The sequence below is a fragment of the Phaenicophaeus curvirostris genome, chromosome 3 (genome assembly GCF_032191515.1).
Source record: "Phaenicophaeus curvirostris isolate KB17595 chromosome 3, BPBGC_Pcur_1.0, whole genome shotgun sequence".
Taxonomy (NCBI): Eukaryota; Metazoa; Chordata; class Aves; order Cuculiformes; family Cuculidae; genus Phaenicophaeus; species Phaenicophaeus curvirostris.
Genome location: NC_091394.1, coordinates 21,583,278 through 21,598,902, shown reverse-complemented (window position 1 = coordinate 21,598,902; position 15,625 = coordinate 21,583,278). Strand labels below are relative to the sequence as shown.

At 41.7% G+C, this 15,625-nt stretch overlaps 1 protein-coding gene across 1 annotated transcript in view; it reads left to right on the top strand.

Annotated features, from left to right (window-relative positions):
- ANKH (ANKH inorganic pyrophosphate transport regulator) overlaps positions 1–15,625 on the top strand; it is a 111,742-nt gene that overhangs the window by 70,496 nt on the left and 25,621 nt on the right. Inside the window, exons 5-8 of the mRNA XM_069853502.1 lie at positions 476–646; positions 1,234–1,368; positions 5,079–5,171; positions 8,917–9,012. Coding sequence (XP_069709603.1) covers positions 476–646; positions 1,234–1,368; positions 5,079–5,171; positions 8,917–9,012 — 495 coding nt within the window. The remainder of the gene's footprint in view (positions 1–475; positions 647–1,233; positions 1,369–5,078; positions 5,172–8,916; positions 9,013–15,625) is intronic.

The following is a 15,625-nucleotide window of genomic DNA, read 5'->3' as shown; positions in this document are numbered from 1 at the left end:
TTAAAACGTCTGGCTTTTTAATTGCCACTGCCAACCCAAATCCTGCCCTCCCCCCCAAAAAGAGTAGAGCCTAGAAGCTGACCCTAGAAGTATGTCTCCGGCCTCGGTGTACATTAGAATAGCACATTCTCCTGGGAAGGGTGACACTCAGCCGCATGATTGCTGCTAGACCTTGCCAGACCTTTATGCTAACCGTCTTCTATTTATGGCTCCTAGTTTGACATCTGCCCATATGTTCAAGTACTGTTTAATAAAGAGCCTGTATGATGTTAACTCTTATTCTTCCCATTCATATGAACAAATGATGAACAAATGTGGGGGGTGGAGGGTTCCTAACTTAAATGCCACAAGCCCAAAGTCATATAGCTACAACAATTTGGTTGTTGGTTCAGATATTTGGAGTCAGACGGGAGATATCTTGGCCCTAAAAGAACACACAGACAAATTACTGAACATTTATTTGTTTGCCCTGCAGGTTGTTTTTGTAGCCATTTTGCTTCACAGTCACTTGGAATGCAGGGAGCCTCTCTTGATCCCAATCTTGTCCTTATACATGGGAGCACTTGTCCGATGTACCACATTATGCCTCGGATACTACAGGAACATACATGATGTCATTCCTGACAGAAGTGGGCCTGAAATGGGGGTACGTCTTAATACTGCACACTTCTTTGAATTCAGTAATTTTCAACTTGCTTTTTGTGTTATACAATACTGTATTAAACCACTGTGCACCAAGGACCTCCTCTCTCCATCATGCAGGAAAAGTCATTTGCACTTTAAAAGGCATGATAGAAACTATTCCAGCAACGGTGTACGGGAGGCAATGCTTCCCATGGTTTGCTGTTTACTGAGCACCTCTATACTGAGCTGTAAGACAGCACTGAATGGACTAAGTGGACACTTCATTTCACAGGGAAGAGGGTTCCATCCTTTTTCACTAATGTCATATAGGTTTTCACATATCTTTGTCCGATAGCCGGAACAAATTATGCAGATAGATACCTTATGTATTATTTATTGGGGTCCATGACACGCCTCCTTTGCATCAGTATTACTAACATGAGTGAAAATATTTTAGGTTCCTCATATTGAAAACTATTACAATTAATGTATCAAACTGATAATGGGTGGGAAAAGCAAAAGTCCTTTCTCAGTGCTTTTGGTTCAGTCCTGCATGGCTTTTTTTTCCAAACCTGCTTCTTTTTTTTAATTTTTTCCTCTGTGTTGCAGGGAGAGGCTACAATAAGGAAGATGCTGAGTTTCTGGTGGCCTTTGGCATTAATTTTGGCAACTCAGCGAATAAGTAGGCCCATTGTCAACCTTTTTGTCTCTCGGGACCTAGGTGGCAGTTCTGCAGCCACAGAGGTAAGGAAGTCAGTGTTCTCCATTACTGCAAATGATCATTTATATAGAGTTAGTTCTGTGCTTCTCTTCTCAACCATGCTAATAAGAAGAAATTGTCTTCAGTACATTTCTGCTTAGTGCTGTGTTTATCCTTGAAAAGAAGACTCCTTGACTTTTACCATGAGCATTTCTGCCAAGCCTAGTGGGACCTCACCCTCGACAAGACCAGAATTTTTTCACTGAAGCGTTCCTGCAGGTTTTCATATAGGTATAAATGCTCTGCAGCATTCAAATCTCAGAGGTTTTGGGACAGTCATCAGTAGTCTCCTGTTCCTGTTTCCTGCCATGTATATTTATGGCTGTACAAAGCAATGTGAAACTACTGTTAGCAGTCAGTGTATCACACAAAATAGGGTAGAGGCATAAGGAAACATATTAAAAAAAATCTGCCTCCTGGTTGAAGTATGGAATGCACCTTGTTTCTCTTGAGGAATTTCAGTTTATTCCAGTAGTTTCTTACAGCTGTTGGGAGCTGGACTTCTGATTGCGATGCAGAGCCTTCACATGTTTATCATGAGCTGACCTATTCTCTTAAGAAGTCTGGGGGACCTTTGCTACCAGTTTCGGTGGGAGAATGTCTAGATCCACGTATTCATTAGCAAACCTCTCATGTTTTTTCTATAGGGAAAACAAAGCTATAAGATTTGTAAATGGAAAGGAAAATTCAAACGGCTGATGCCTAACAAACATTCTCTCAGCACTGGTAATTTGGCGTGTGTGTTACTGTGTATTTCAGTCACTCAGGAGCTGGCCAGTGACTGCAAATAAACAACCATGGAGAGAGAATTTAGGAAACATAATGCTTCTACGTGTGTGAATCAGGGGTCAGTCTATGTATTAATAGCAGCCTCAGTACAAAGGGAGCCAGAGCGGGTTAGCAGAGATGAGCTTTGCATTTTTTGGTGACTTGATTTTAGGTACATCACATTTCATGGCTAGCTAGTTGCATTTTGTTGCTATTAGGATGACTCCAAATACATGCCATAGCTAGTTGTTTGCTGGCCTTTGTATACTAACAATAATGGTCACATTTCAACTTTGATTTCTGAAATAATTGCCTCTCAAAAGAAAGGTCCTGGCCTCACAGGTAACATCAATGTCTGGAGCATCAGTATACACCGGAATTTTATACGTCCCCTGTTCAATAATATCAGCAACTTACAGTGTGGGCAGGATGTCCCTGTGAAGAGCTAGGCTGTAGTAGGTTCATGAGGACAGCAAGGCACTTGCATTGGTGAGCTGCCACTGCTTCTGTTTGGACTGCCAGCCCAGTTATGATGGTTGGAGTACCTTTTTTTGGTGTTGGTTTTGATGGGGGACTTTTTCAGCTGTCCAATACAGAGTCTAGATGTTTAGGAAGGCTTTCACACGCAATATTTTGGAATTCCACCAGTAGAGGAAAAATACTGAAAGAAAAACAACTACTGAAAACTTCAATAATTTAATCCAAGAGGAATCTAGCATACCAAATGTGGTAATCAAACATTTCCTTAAAAGATATTCTGTCTTTGTGGTCTTTTTGGACTTCATCATGAAAATAAGCAAAATATCTTTTATATTCCTATTTGATTTAACCTAGTTAGGTCTTATACAGATGGAAATTCTGCTAAAAATACAATGGCAGGTGCAATTTAAAAGAGTATTGTCTTAAAATTCCAATTTGTTTTCTTTGAACTGATTACTTTTTAAAGGTACATTAAACAATATTGAAGCTACTGTTAGCAGGAAAGACTCTATCCCACTCCCTTCCCCTCTGGATATCACTACCTTCCCACCCTCTTTTTTAAACAGCGTGGGGAACAAATTAGCTTGCTACATGGTCCTGTGCTGTATAGATCTTTTAACCAGGCAGTTACATTTATAATGGGAAAATGGGCTCAGATAACCAAGAAAATGTACATTGGAAGCTTAGGAGTGAAACAGAAACAGCAGTAGTTAAGAGAAGTATATTGCAGTGCTACAGACTAGGAGAAGTCTGGCTAGAAAGCTGCCTGGAGGAGAGGGACCTGGGGGTGTTGGTTGACAGCGACTGAACATGAGCCAGCAGTGTGCCCAGGTGGCCAAGAAGGCCAATGGCATCTTGGCTTGTATCAGAAACGGTGTGACCAGCAGGTCCAGGGAGGTTATTCTCCCTCTGTACTTGGCACTGGTGAGACCGCTCCTTGAATACTGTGTTCATTTCTGGGCCCCTCACCACAAGAAGGATGTTGAGGCTCTGGAACGAGTCCAGAGAAGAGCAACAAAGCTGGTGAAGGGGCTGGAGAACAGGCCTTATGAGGAGCGGCTGAGAGAGCTGGGGTTGTTTAGCCTGGAGAAGAGGAGGCTGAGGGGAGACCTCATTGCTCTCTACAACTACCTGAAAGGAGGTTGTAGAGAGGAGGGTGCTGGCCTCTTCTCCCAAGTGATGGGGGACAGGACAAGAGGGAATGGCCTCAAGCTCCGCCAGGGGAGGTTTAGGCTGGACATTAGGAAAAAATTCTTCACAGAAAGGGTCATTGGACACTGGAACAGGCTGCCCAGGGAGGTGGTTGATTCACCTTCCCTGGAGGTGTTTAAGGCATGGGTGGACGAGGTGCTGAGGGGCATGGTTTAGTATTTGATAGGAATGGTTGGACTCGATGATCCGGTGGGTCTCTTCCAACCTGGTATTCTATGATTCTATGATTCTATTCTTAATGCTACTATTGCCAGATGTAAAATGAATCTGGATTTAGGTGGATTGTAACAGATGTGAATCTGCAGACAAAAGGCAGCTAAACATTCTAACTTTTGGAGTTTAGAGGGCCAGTCAATTCTCAGTACAGATGCACACTTATCTCTGAGGGCTAGAAAACTTGGAGTGACAGTAGCTTTCCAGGCAGCTAAGGAAGAGTTCCCTAAACACCCCTCCTATGTTAAAGATATGAAACACACATATTTGGCATTTTTCTTCAGAAATCAGAAACATCAGCAAAATCTTTCATACAGTAATATGAGGGAGAGGGTTTTTATGGCTTTGATGTACCTCTTGGACTTTATTTGTGGACACACCAAAGGGCCTAGTCTTAAATTACAGGCAGTGAGTTGTTTCTTATAAAAAAAAAATGGTCATCTGGAGCTTTTTTTGTCTGATTTTTGTTGATGAGCACGTAAGTGGAGAGAAGGGATTTTTTTGTCTCACAAGTGCCTTCTGCCCCAGAGTAGTCAGTTTGATGTCCACCATCAGCTGCTGAAGCCTACTACTCTGTAGTCTGTCTGCCTTACTTAAAACTGTTTTACTTACAAAAAGCAAGTAAAAAGTATGTAAATTAAAGTTATGAAATATGAATGCTACTGTGAGCTGTAAGGCTGCTCGGGTAGGTAAAGTAACTCAGAAGCAGTGTGGGAGGGCGGTATTCGGCTGGCTGAGGGGCACACGTCAGCTGACTGTTACCCCAAAGTGTCAGAGTGATGGTGAAATGACAAAGCTAAGTAACTTTGCTTCATGGCACGAAAGCTTTTGTAAGCTTAAACCGCTGGGCCAGGTGATGGCCACTCTTGACAGTCTTCCTGAAACAGAGAGCTTCAGGCACCTGCCTGGTTTCTCACTGTTTCAATATCGACGTAGTGATATTGGTGGGAAATGGCAGCCTGTGTCAGTTTACTGTTCTGTTCAATATTTGAAGCTCGTGTTTCCCTGTCTCTTTTCATAGGCAGTTGCGATTCTGACAGCTACTTATCCTGTGGGACACATGCCGTATGGCTGGCTGACAGAGATTAGAGCAGTATACCCTGCCTTTGACAAGGTGAGTGCACGTATTAGGAGTGTGATAAATAATACCTTTGGTGTGGTTTCACATGCGTGATCCTCCTCTTTCTAGCTGTTACAACATTTTAATTTAGATATGGCTTCAGTGACATAAGAGGAATTTCTGCCAAACAAATAGAAATAATGGCTCTGTAATCAAGTGCAACAGTTTCTTTAAAGAATAAACCAGCCAGAGATTAAATAGGTCTATATTAATGGCCTTACTTATCTTACTTTTACTTCTGATGCCTGTTGTTCCTCATCCCACTGATAAGGTTTTCTTAAAATCCTAGTTTAAAATGAATTGGGTTTTGGTAGCTTCAAGTTGCTGTCTGATTTATAATTTTAACCTTAGCTCTATGTTACAAGGTATTAATATGTCTTTTGAATCTGCTCTGTTTTTAAAGATTAAAAGCATCCTCACTCACTATGATGTAGCTACTTAGCTAATGAAGTAATTTCTCACAAAGTGTCCATTAGTAAGCAAGCAAGCTCACATTTCTGCTCCAGATTCTGCAGTATCTCTCAGATGGGTTTAAATTCATTTGTTTATGTTAATATTTAGCAAAGGTTGTTTCATATCCTGACAGTAACACAGATAACAGACATTATTTTATTACCACTTACTTAACTGATCAAGACTATGAAGATTTTTGCTTGTAAATCATGTAATTACGTAAGAAAGCAAGGCCTGCTCCTGCAACTGAGCATGGAGTAAATATATAACCAAAATTAGTTCTGTTTAGATTCTTTCTTTGCTCTGTTTTAGAACTGGTACTCACTAGCCCATATGTTGTGTGAAAAACAGTCATGCCTTGTGGCACACTAATTCAAATGCCACATCCTCTCCTTTTGGTGTATTTACTAATTAGTAACTGAACTTTCTGGTTCCAAATACTGATGGAAAAAATGTTTGCTAGCTCACTCATGTACTGAACTGAAGCAAGACCTGTTTGATATGATCCACCGCATTTCCAAGGAGAATTTAAAATCAAAACAAAGAAATGTCCTATCAGGTATAACTTCCTAACCTGCCTATGTACAGCTAAATTGACCTGTCAGATAAAATACAACATGCAGGCCCTCTCAGAGATCATGCTGCTGAAAAGCAATTGCAGAAACAAACCAATAAACTGGAAGACAAAAATAGTTTGGGACAGGAAATGCAGAGGCTAACCTCGTCTGTTATGAGCCACATTCAAGTGCACTGTTGTCAAGCATAATTAACAGCGAATAAAAGTCCGAAATTCAGGTTTCATTTAGCTGGTGGATGGTGTGCTGACAACTTCAGTGGTGACAAGATTACACCGTGATTTGTCTGTTCGTGCATTTCAGTTAAAAGGTTTCTCACAGAACTCTTGTGGAACAAAGGTGAGGAAGAAAAAGCTAGGGTGAGGCACAGATAGATACGGTTTATCTAATTGCCAAAAAGTATATATAATGGGGATTTTAGTTGCATATTTTAAGAGCAATTTGGCATAAATGTGCTAAGTGAGGTAGCAGCAGTGTAAAGTGTATCTCATCCTGGCAATCATGAAAGAAAATGCCTCCACCATACCTTTCAGACAATAAATACCAAACCAGAAACCCGCAGTGGGTTTTTTTAGATGGCTGTGAGAATTGATTTACGCTCGGTCACATGTCATTCATGTGTCACTGTGCCTTTCAAAAGCTTTGTTTCCTTAAGTTAAGGCTTTCTCAGAAGAGTCCAGATAAAAGCACTTTTTTCTTTCCAGACTGTAAAGCCTCTGTTGTGCTTTTCAGATTCTGTAAGAGTTTACAGGCATGTAAACTGCCGTTTTCTTTTCTCATAAATCTGGCAATGCTGATGGCTGCCAGGAGCACGCTGCATTGCCTTAACTGACTGATGGGTTTGGGACAGTATGCCCCTTCTTGGCAGCTCTACTGGAGAAGTCAGATTCTTGTCTTCACAGGGAAATCATTACCTCTGTTTGTGTTTGTAAGAGAAATGCATGGTCCAGCTTCGGTCTTTTATGAGAGACTTTGTTCAGAGCAACCTAGTGGCCTACTGGTTACACTCAGGTTAAGGGTTACAGCTCATTTTTTGAAAGAAAACAGGCGTATCCTAGTTTTGTTCACTGTCTGCTGTTTTATACAGTGATAATGCTATTACTGTCAGTGCCGTCTGATTCAGAACAGCACAAACTGTGAGAAGACTTGTGAACATTATTTATCTGATTAACTGTTAGGAATGGATACCTTTTTTGCTCCATAATCTGCATAGCGTTTTGATCCAAGAACTAAATAATGTGAAAGCAATAGGAATAAAGAGTACACAATCAGTAGTCAGAGAAAAGGGCAGAGTTGAGCAAGGGCAGAGTTAGCAGCAGCGTGGTAGGAATGAACAAGAGCCTTTTTGCTTGGCAGCCCTTTTGGATGGGTGGATTTGGGTGCGCATTCCTTCCTCTCTTGTATTTTAGTCTTGTTAGAAAGTTGAGCCATGCAGCAGAGTACATTTAAGCACTGTTGAGTGATGTAAGCAAGGCCTATACTCATGCACAAAAGCCAACAGTAACAAAGTATTTCTTCAGAAACACAAGAACTAAGAATAGACATATGAAAAAATGGTTTACAGAGAGTTTTCATGACTTGTTCCCAAAAAGGGCAGGTGTGGGAATGTAGATGTTCTGGGCTATGTGTATGCATCTTCATGCACATAAACTTCCAAGCAGGAGTTTAGGGAGGAGCATGGTGCTATTCCACTGTCATCAGTACACTGATCACCACAAAAGCTTTAAACTACAAAATTCCATCAACTCCTTGAATGGATGTGAAATGATGTACCCTTCACAGAGCTCATGTTGGGTTTGCTGACTCCCCAGATGTGTTTGCTAAGTTCCTGTAACTCCAGTAAAGGCTGACTGTTTGACAGATACTGCTGTTCTACCCGAGCTGTATCAAGGATGAATAAATGTTGTACTCGTGGTACAGATTTTACCAGCGTAAGCACTTACTTGTGTATCTCAAGCAGCCCCGGAGCAAATGCAATAGGTGACCCAACAGCCTATTGCTGCCGGGCTCCTAATGGTGCCCTGCTTTTGATATCCCATCCCCTCCTTTCATAGATGATTTAGTTTGATTTTATGTGTTCCCTGAGAGCAATTTTAAATCTTCAGCTTCATTTGCTATATTAGACATTTGGAAGAGGGCTTTTGTTGTTGTTTTAAGTAAAACTTCACTGCCGTGTGAGTACAGAGCCCCCATGTTAAAGGTGGAACATCTAATTATGTTCTGTTCATTTAACTGCATTAATGGAGCCAGCTGTTCCAGGAGCTTTGTTTATATTACCCACTTGCCTAATTGGATCAGTAAGGGTGCTTGCATTGGCGTATGGATTTGGTACCACTCTGTGGTAAAAAGGAATGGAATCTTATTTTTCCTGTGAAAACATACTATAAACTTCAAACTAAGGTAAAAAAATGACATAGAGTTTTCTTAGAAAGAGCTGGCACCCATTTTCAAAGCTGAGTTTGTTAAGTTCCTCAGAAAATTAGGAAAATCGCTCAGCCCTCAGTGAGCAGGGGTGCGATTGCTGTCAGTTTAAGTGAGAAATACTCAGTGAAGGTACAAAGTACTCAGAAGGCTCTAGGTTAAAAAGCAAACAAGCAAAGGCAGATATGCACACGCACAGACAGTCGAATCCAACACATGACCCTGGTGCTGTCAGCCTCACAGTAGTCTGGAGCCAAACTAATGCTCATTATCTCTTTCTCTCACCCTAGAATAACCCCAGCAATAAATTGGTGAACACCAACAGCACCGTCACAGCAACACATATCAAGAAGTTCACATTCGTTTGCATGGCATTGTCCTTAACGGTAAGAAACCTTTGTTCAACTCTCTGGCTTTCATCTCAACCAGGAAATTATTTTCTCTACCTGATGCTAAAAGCACTAGCAGTTTAAGACAGGTGAGTTGTCTTTTCTTATGAAGCTCTGTTGCTTTTATGTGGAGGAGAGAGTGGGATCGTAGTACTGGAATACTAAGGAAGTCAGCCATCATTAACTCTGGCTAGATATCTTACAGCTAGTGTTTAATTCTTCTCACTACATTTCATGTCAGCCTCCACATGCAAAGAGATATCAGAGATCTGCTTTTATTTTTTCTCTTTTTTATAATGAACAAAGCTTCTGGTAACCAGCGCACCAGGAAAATGAAAAACTATATTTGTCTCATGCAGTGGGATGGCAGCCTGTCCCCAAGCATCATTTGCTGCAAACAGTGGCAAAGGCAGCACATGTCGAACCTGCAGTGGATGTTCCTGCTGCCTCACGTGTCATTGGTCTTCCATGCTGGGGATACTTTCCTGCACACTTGGTTTGTTCATGCTCAAAGTGAACTAATAAGGGCAGTCTCCAAGCCAGTGCTGATACTGACAACAGGATCCAAAGCCTTGTCTGTGCTGGGAAAGATTGCAAGGGCTGACATTCAAGGAGAAGTTTTGCTGAACGTATAGCATTTCAAAACAATCAGCTTGCACATATACAATGCAGTGCATCTTCCCTGGGAACACTGTTTCTGCACAAGTTTTTTTAGCAACAAATAGGCAGTAGCAGAACAAAACTCGCACAGGTAGTGGGGACCATAGCAGATAATGGAGCAGATGACCAGAGTAAATACAGTCTTTTTCTACACAGGATAGATTTACATTAGTGCTTGGAGCCATTGTCTTCCCACTTGGACCAGCACTAGCAACCATGCCTCTGTCTGTGACAGTCATTAGCAGATCCACGCGGTGTCCTAAGCAGTCCTGGGCTCGCTCCTGTCAGGGCACTGCCGGGACTGCCAGGTCAGTCATAGCAGTGCCTGGCAGCCACAGCCCATCCCACCACTTTAGCCAGGAGCAGGGCAGCCAGGAGGGCACTGGGGAAGCCCTGGCCCTTGGCATCGGGCACCTTTCTGGGGATGGGAACAGGGCTGGGCTAGGACGTGGAACTGCAGGTGGCCTGGCTTGGCAGGGCCCATAGCTGGGCTGTGGGAAGCTGGAGTTTGGCCCTTCTGCTGTGCTACTGGACCAGGAGCTGATGGTCCTTGGGGGCTGACATGGGGTCCTGGGCCATGGGCAGGGTTGAGGAGCCCCAAGGTCTGGGCAGGGACAGGCAGGGCCATCAGTGCCCTAAAAGCCATGACTGTTCCTCTCCTCGGGACCTACACTAGCATGACGAAAGCCAAGGGGAACCTAGAAAATAAGTTTCTCAAATTAAAAATCCTTCCTCACACTAGAAAAGGAAGTGGAAAATGCTGCTCAGAGTCCTAAAACTGAATCTGTTGATATCACAGGCAGGTTTTTGTCTGTATCCCCAGCGCTGCGTACCTGCCATGGGATATTTGTCTGCTTTGTGACTTTCTTCTTACCATATTCAGAAATTTACTGTTGAGTAATGAAGGGGGGATGTCACTTCTCTCTCCCCTTCATTTTAATGTAGAGCCTTTTTTACTTGAGTGGCACATAGACCATGCATGAAGGTAAAGTAAATTACATCAAAAGAAATCTTACAGTACACAAGCTTATAGTATTTGTAACCATCCCCAACTCCTAGTCCCAGTCTGAGAAAGTGGGATACAGTACTGTCTGTCTGATTTCACAGCTGAAAATGAGGCAACTCAACCCATCAGTAGTTGAATTAGAAGATTTCTTCTGCTTTTTGTTTCCTATACTTTTTCCCTAAACATCTGTGACTGGCCACTATTAAAGATAATATTGCATGAGCCAGTATGGCATATCTTCTGTCTGTTCATTTACTTTTTTTTCTGTGGCTTTGAGGCCAGCCACACTTGCATTTAGGAAATAGGCCTCTGAATTGGTCTTTGTCTGGAGACTTCCAGTGGCTCCTGTGTTATCTACCATCACACACCTTGAGGTTTTCTGTTGTGGGCTGTGCCTAGCCAAAGTTATGTTCTCTACAGTTGTAGCCTCCCTTGAAGTCTGTTATTTTTGTTAGTGACCCACGAAGCAGAAAGCTTTATTCTTAATAAATTGTTCTGAGTATACTGCTTCAGTCTCAAAGCTTTCTCTGAACATTTTTCTCTGGACTCTTTTAACGTTTTGGGGCATTTTTCAGCTTACTTGAGTTCTGATAGACCATGAGCTTCTCACATTAATGTCACCATACTCTGCAGAGTGATTTTTAATTACTGCAGTAGGCTTTTATTTTATAACTTTACAGGATTTTTTCCCAAAATTTCTCCATAGCACTTTCAAGGGCAGTTCTTTCATAAACTCAGCATAAGAGATTTGTCCACACTCAACTATCAGAAACACTTTTGAAGTTCATAGCTTTTCCTGTCCTGTTTCTATTTTCATCTACTAGTGATAGGCTGTTAGGATAGTTTGTCAACAGACAGAGCAGAAAAATAGACACTGGAACTCTAAAGACTCGGGCTGATTTGAGGGCCTGAGCCAGCAAATGCTTCAGCACCCAAGCTCAGTAGATATCAGTATGACTCAAGTTATTATCTGCCACATACTCTAAGGAAGTGGACTTCAAATTTGCATCTGTGGCAGGTAGGTCAGGTGGCCACTGTAGCTGAGCTGCCATGGCCAGCAGTGATTGCTCTGTTTTCCTGAAGGGGCAAAGAAGGCATTAAGTACCTCAGCTTTATCCTCATCCTTTTTCACTGAAGTCTCCCCTGCATCCAGTAAAGGATGGAGATTCTCCTTGGCCCTCCTTTTATTGTTGATATATTTGTAGAAAGATTTTTTTATTATTATTTTTCACAGAATTGGGCAATCTAAGTTCTAGTTGGGCTTTAGCACTTCTCATTTTCTGTCTGCATGATCTCACTTCAACCCTGTAGTCCACCCAAGACGCCTGTCCCTTCTTCCAAAGTTCATAGACATTCCTCTTCTTTTTGATGTCCACCCAGATCTCCCTGCTCAACCAAGCCAGTATTTTTTCCCCACCAGCTCATTTTCCAGCACGTGGGGACAGTTTGCTCCTGCACTGACAGGATTTCCTTTTTGAAGAGCATCCAGTCGTCTTGGGCTCCCTTGCCCTTAAGGACTGTCTCCCATGGGACTTTATCAACCAGCCTTCTGAACAGTCCAAAGTCTGCCCTCTGGAAGTGCAAGGTGGCCGTTCTGCTAACCCCCCTCCTCACCTCACCCAGAACTGAGAATTCTAACATCTCATGATAGCTTTGTCCCAGTCGTCCTCCAACCGCCACATCCCCCACAAGGCCTTCTTGGTTCACAAACAGCAGGTCCGGGAGGGCACCTTCCCTTGTCGGCGCTTTCACCAGTTGTGTGAGGAAGTTATCTTCTTCTTGTTGTTTTCTTCTGCTTCATAAAGTTAGAAGAAAAATGCTCTACCTCCTTCCACAAAATGTACTGTAAACCTACTACAGCAGAAGCATTTTTTCAGCCTTGTTGACAGTTGTATTATTGGTTCAGAGTGAAAAAAAAGGCATAGTTCTGTTAGAAAACATAACTTCGCATTTATTTAAAATCTTCATGAGATCTGAAAGTCTGCACCTGAGCTTTCCCAGTCTGACTGGGCAGCATACAAATGTGTTCTGCCAAGTGTGATCATAAGTGTTGTCTCACGGCTTTGAAGCATCAGGCTGGCATTAAAACTGCTTCTTAAAAAACAAGAATTAGTTATATTTTTTAGTAAAATAACTATAGACAAGCTGCAAGGCTGTAAATAGAACCCATTAGACTCACAATATGTAAGAGAGCTGATGTGATTAGTCATACTGATGTGGATTTGGTTGTAGGTTAGCAGTGACTCCTTCCAAGAGCCCTGTGGCTATATAGCTGAATGCAAAATTTGTATAGTAGAGGGGACAGACTTGTTTGAAGAATTTTGCCCATACAATTCAGAGACTGGTTCTGATTTTTTAAAATTAGGCATTCTTGGTAGTTTAATCTCAGCTCAAAGAGTATGCATAATGCAGCTTGCCATTATTTGTTACTTCATTGCCGTTAAGCACTTTGGGAAAAAATGCTTCTCTCTATGTTTAAGTAGAGATAGTGCTCCAAATGCTGGACTTGCTGTCATTGCCAGATAAATATGTTGAAGAAATAAACAGTTTGATTCAGAAGTTGCAGCAGTTATGATCCTTTTCCCTGTCTAATGTTAGCTGCTGGCAGCCATGTGAGTAGCATTTGATCATCTGCCTCTAAGCTGCAAGTATTTCTAGGTTGATTTCAGGTTAGTTAGTGCCTGCCATGTGAAAGTGGTGAGCAGGGAGCTCCTTTGGGAAGGTACAGGCTCCTTGCTATACTTGCTACTGCCCACTCTACAAGGTGATCACAATTGTACCCTCATGCACACATCTGTGTGCAAGACAGTGAAGTTGTGTGCCAATAGTTAAAAGCAGGCCACCCATTGTGCAAGCTGCAGTAAGGAAAATGGGACATTGAACTCTCTGAGAGGACTTGGAGTGGTGGTATGGGTTCATGTCTTGGAGTCGGCTTGGAAGGCAAGTGATGTCTTAGTGAGAGCTGCAAGCACCTTCATTTAAGTCACTGTCATTGCAGTAAAAGCATGGCCAGCTCTATGTGGCAGAAGCAAGATCGCTGCTTGAGGAGCATACAGCTTGCTGCTCAGAAAGCGCAATTTCTCAGAGACACTGTGGTATCTCCCTAGCTCACCATCACTGAAAATGACCCAGAATAGTGGGTACTTGTTTATATCAGCAACAGAGCAGTCAGTTCTTACAGCAGCAGTTAGTGAACTACGCTATTCTGTTGAGCTTCCTCTTCAAGCAGCCTCTGCTGGGACAGTCCACAGTGCTTTGGGGACACACTTCCAAATACCAGCTGTTGTTAGCTGTTTGATTCCCATTAACTGAAGTGTCAGCATGATATGTGGCCAGCTGTATCTCCATATTCTTGAGTGGTCTATGTGTTACAACAGGTTATCCCTTACCAATACTACAGGCTCAAGGTGCCAAGGGTGACATGCTGTGCACACCACATCATGTTCATCTGTCTGTCACCAAGTTAATGTACAGCAGGAGAGCTGAACAATACTTCTCAGTTTCAATGTGTGTTCTATTAGAAACAGCTCAAAGCTGTTTCCAGCTTTAAGTATAAGAGATCAATGCTGTTATAAAAGGTTTTTCAGTGCTGCTTTTTTTTTTTATTTCAAATGGACACATAGTTATGGACAAACAGGGAAAGCAGCATTTTCATGAATAAACAGACTGAATAAGGGGAGAAACTAGTTATGTGGAATGCTATCTTATATTTAATTAGCAGGCATTGCTTAAGAAACAATATCCTGATGTGCGAGTTTGCCCTTTGATTTTTCATTCCTTTCTGTTACAAGAGGAGACTGAAAGATAAACTGGAGGAAAAACTTTCATGTTTACACTCGTGTGTATGTGTGTGGCTTAAGCAAGGCTTACGAATTTCATGTTTACTTGTTACAAACCACAGACAAACTAGTAAAAATTGTAAATCACTTTTGTTTAAAAAAAAATGCCTCCTGACTGAAGCAAAAGCCTAGGCATTTAAGCTGAACAAATTGATACACATCAGTTGTGTTATGGTAACCAAATTTAAGTGCCGGATAACCTGTATTAGATTTAAATCTCAGTGAAACTTTGAATTTAATGTACCTGGGAGGAAGCAGCTGGTAAGTGTACTGACTTATATGTTTGGGCCTGAGAGTTGAATAACTATCTGTCAATACATCTCGAAATGTCACCTGCTTTACAGTCAGGTTTATCCATAATTGAAGAGTCTAGTGAAAGCTTTAAAATGTTTCTAGTACTTATAATATTACTTTCTATATAATATATAATATGTAATATGTAATATAGTAGAACATTACATTTTTTGTAAATAGAATATAAAATTTAGATACATATCTGAACTTTTGCAGGAGAAAAAAAGTATTGATTTCTAAGGGTTCCTGCTGATGAGTGTGTGTAGTTTAAGGAGTTACTGTTTGCAACATTTGCTGAAATTTATAAGCCTGTTAGGAAATGCCAAACACAGGCATTGTGTCACCTTGCTAGTGCTTACGTCTTGTAGCACAGTAGCATAAGCGGCAATCAGTTAGCAGTTATGATCATCTTATACATTAATGTATAGTGTATTTAATCATTAATATATATCTGTTAAGTACATAATAGATGCAGAATATAGTTACATATAACTATAAGTGGGGATTTTATATTGTAACAATCAGAAGTTTTAAGCTGCAGCATTTAACATGTTCGCCTGTGCGTCTCTTATTTCCCCCCAACCATAGGGAGAAAAATGTGACAGACTGCTGGGGATTGTAGGCTCTTTAATTGCTCTTGCAAGATTCAGTAGAGGGAACCCATCACAGTCTTAAAAGAGCAGAGAGGACTCCAGAATCATAGGGTTTCTCTTGCTGGGTCCATGTGATGGAATAATGCAGTTTCAGCCTGAAAGAGAGAGGAGGAAAGAATGTTCAATTTGATGATAGTTTACTGCAAGCCGTCGCATCA